The sequence below is a fragment of the Nansenia antarctica genome (assembly GCF_963989245.1).
Source record: "Nansenia antarctica genome assembly, chromosome: 1".
NCBI classification, from domain to species: Eukaryota; Metazoa; Chordata; class Actinopteri; order Argentiniformes; family Microstomatidae; genus Nansenia; species Nansenia antarctica.
In genome coordinates this window covers 114,219,503-114,222,900 of record NC_137674.1, presented here as the reverse complement: position 1 = coordinate 114,222,900, position 3,398 = coordinate 114,219,503, and the positions used below count along the sequence as shown (strand labels likewise).

The 3,398-nt window shown below is 55.4% G+C and overlaps 1 protein-coding gene across 1 annotated transcript in view; it reads left to right on the top strand.

The window, feature by feature from the left end:
- Positions 1-531: 531 nt before the first annotated feature.
- The window catches only part of kank3 (KN motif and ankyrin repeat domains 3), a gene marked incomplete at both ends in the record, with an annotated part of 23,932 nt that continues 21,065 nt past the window's right edge, over positions 532-3,398 (top strand). The window contains 3 exons of the mRNA XM_080530464.1: positions 532-568; positions 1,196-2,156; positions 2,343-3,229. Coding sequence (XP_080386590.1) covers positions 532-568; positions 1,196-2,156; positions 2,343-3,229 — 1,885 coding nt within the window. The remainder of the gene's footprint in view (positions 569-1,195; positions 2,157-2,342; positions 3,230-3,398) is intronic.

Here is a 3,398-nt window from a genome sequence, read left to right as displayed (position 1 = left end):
GTAACTCAAAAATGAACAATACGGAACATAATTACTGCTGATAGTATGGGTAGTTTTGTTGTAAGAAAATCCTTTTGACAGACGTTTTAAGTGTGTGGTTTAGTCAAAAATAGGCTAAGTCTGTGATCCTATTGAAATGTAATATGGGAGATGTGTGTGTAATAGATGTGTGTGTTCTGGCATCATGTTCATATTGTTGTGTTGTGTCTTTTGTTACTGTTTCTCTTTCATCTGCATCGTGTGCGGGGTTAGGCTGTCAGTCCTGCTGCTGGGAGGTAGAGATGGGTTAGACCATGTAACCCCTCATTTACCAACAGTATCTGACTTGGGGAATAGTTTTTTGGGGGGTTAGGGTGAGAGAGAGCGAGGAAATGACATGCAGGATCTGTCAATGGCCAGATGGAGGGTTAGTTACAGTGACTGGTTCTTCTTCTCTCTGCAGGGTTACCGTAGTTACAGTGACTAGTTCTTCTTCTCTCTGCAGGGTTACCGTAGTTACAGTGACTAGTTGACTTCTGAGGAAACAGGAAGATGACCCAGTCTGTCCAGGCCAACCCAAAGCTGCCAGGTGAGCAACATCATTATTATATAACCCTAATAGGGTTAGGGTATATATAATATAACCCTTATCTACCTTCAACCCTTTAGTCACAAGTTCTTCATGCTGTCATTATCAGGGATTGACATGAAAGCTGGTGTCTGCTGATGACAACTGTAACAGAACATTGTTTATAATTATTATATTATTATTTTTTTTTTTAAATCTGACTCGTACCTCGACTGTGTGCCTATCTGATATCAGTTGGTATCACTGTTTAAAACAGCTGTTCTGTCATTGTTATGACGATGTTACGCAGCCCCTTTTGACAAGGGACTCAAATGAAGGCCGTGTTCGAAAATTTGCCGGAGCGCACACTGGCTTCAACGTCATAATGGAAACAATTAATTAGACGACGAGACGAGAGGCGGTCACGTGGCGCTCCGGCGCTCTCAGAGCGAATTTACGAACGCGGCCAAGGTGTTAGATTAGGGTTAGGGTTAGATTAGGTTAGATTCAACTTTATTGTCATCGCAGAGTACCACTCCAAAGTACCAGACAACAAAATGCAGTTTAGCGTTTAGCATCTTACCCTAAATGTTCTAATCACCATCTAACCATGTCTAACCCTAACCCTAACCATGTGACCCCCCACAGATCTGGGCGCTCCGTTTCTATATTCCAGCCCGGATGACCCGGCGGACCAACCAGGATGTTACTCTGTCCAGACGCCCTACGGCTTCCAGCTGGACCTGGACTTCCTCAAGTACGTGGAGGAGATCGAGAGCGGCCACAACCTCCGCCGGGCGCCCGTGGGCTCGCGCAGGTCGTCCCGCGGGACTAAAGTCTCCCAGCGCAGCACGAGCGTGGGGGGGGGGGGGCGCGCCAGCGGCTGGACCTCCACCGAGTCTCTCTCCTCACCCGCCGGCAGCGAGGACGGCCGGGCGCCGCCCTTCCCCCCTCCGGTAGTTCCGCGGAACCGCATCGCCTCAGCGCCCACCGAACAACCTCCGTCCCCTCTGTCCGTGTTCAGCCCCGCCGCCCCCGTGGCTAAGGTCCCGCCCCCGCCCCCGCTGCGCAACCCCAGGGTGGAGCGGACCCTTCTGGAAACGAGCCTGCGACTGCAGCAGGAGCAGCAGACCCACCAGAACCACCAGAACCACCAGACCCACAATGGCCCACAGCGTTTCCAGCTCTCCGAGCCTCCCAAGCACGGGAGGGGGTCGACCGGGGGGGTTGCCGCCTCCCTCCCTGCTGGTCCACCTTCCCAGGTGTCCCCTTCCTCCAACAACACGGCCGTCTCCACCTCCTTCTCGGACGGCCATCCCCCGCTCCTCCTGCCCTCCCCCTCCGCCTCCCCCAGCCCGTCCCAGAGCAGCCTGACCAGACCCAGCCCCCACACCTCCGGTAGGAGCACCCCGGCCTCCGGAGGCGCTGGCCTGGCCCAGCTCCCCCCCACCCAGCTGCAGACGGTGAGAGAGCAGATGGCCACGGCCCTGAGGCAGCTGAAGGAGATGGAGGAGCGTGTGAAGGGCGTCCCGGCCCTGGAGAGAGAGGTGGCCGAGCTGCGCGCCGAGAAAAACACGCTGCTGTCGGCGCTGCAGGAGAAGAAGAAGAAGTCTTTGGTCGCTGAGGGGACGGCGGGGGTCCAACAACAACAACAACAACAACAACAACAACAGCAGCAACAACAACAACAGCAACAGGCTACAACAACTACAGTTGCCAATTCCACTACAGAAGACTCCTCAAAGACACAGGGATGTCAGGGACCTCTTCCTCCTCCTCCGTCTCCTGGTCGCAGCAGAGTAGGCGACCTCCGAAGACTGACGGAGAAGTTTGAGGGAAAGAGTGAGATGGCGAAAGACGCTGAAGAGAGTTCAGAGAAATCTAGAACCAGAAGGTCAGTTGAGACCAAGTCGGTGGCGGTTGGGGACGACATGTCTCTGGAGGCCGGCGTCTTCCACTACAGCCTGGGAGCGAAGGACGCTTCTGAAGGCACGACGGAGGTCACGGTCTGTGAGAAAGGCACGGGGACGGACCCCAGCGCCGCCGTACGTGACGAGGGAGTCCAGGCCGTGGCGGCCACGGGGGAGGCGTCGGTGTGGGTGATGGAGTCGCTGCTCGGGGTGACCAGCGAGGCGCAGAGGGAGATAGACACCCTGCAGGACACCATCAAGTTCCAGCAGGAGTCCATCGTGGCTCTGGAGGAGCGGCTGAGCCGGGCGGTGGAGGACCTGGGAACCGTAACGGCCCGGGAAGAAGTCAGGAGCTCCAGAGTCCTGCTGGACAAGGGGGTCCTAGCCAAACCGCTCACGGCGCACGCCCAAGTGGAAACGGAATCCTTAACATCCGTGCATGTCGGCGTGTCTTGTTGTCTTCTTCCTGAGGTGATGGACGCGTGTGTCGGCGACGACTTGACGGCTGGGCGGTGTGACCAGAGCACGCAAACCGATGCTGTCGAGAACCCGGTGGAACCAACCCCGGTGGCGCTGGTCAGCACTGGGAGCCAGTGGGAGAACCTTCTAGAGGAGGCGCAGGAGAATAAACCTCTGGTCACCTCGTTAAAGAGGAGGCAGATGACGATCACAGAGTACAAAGTCACCCCTGATGAGGAGATGGTCAGCGTGGCGGAGAAGAGAGGAGGGGAGAACGAGGAGACGACAGCCACCGACCCAAAAACCGTTGGAGGTGAGAAGATGTTTCATCTTCAGAACTTCCTTCTTTTTTTGTTTTTAGGGCATTTCTGCTTCATTGGCATAGAGACAGTAGAGATTGACAGGAAGGATGGGTGAGAGAGAGAGGAGGATAGAGACAGTAGAGATTGACAGGAAGGATGGGTGAGAGAGAGAGGAGGATA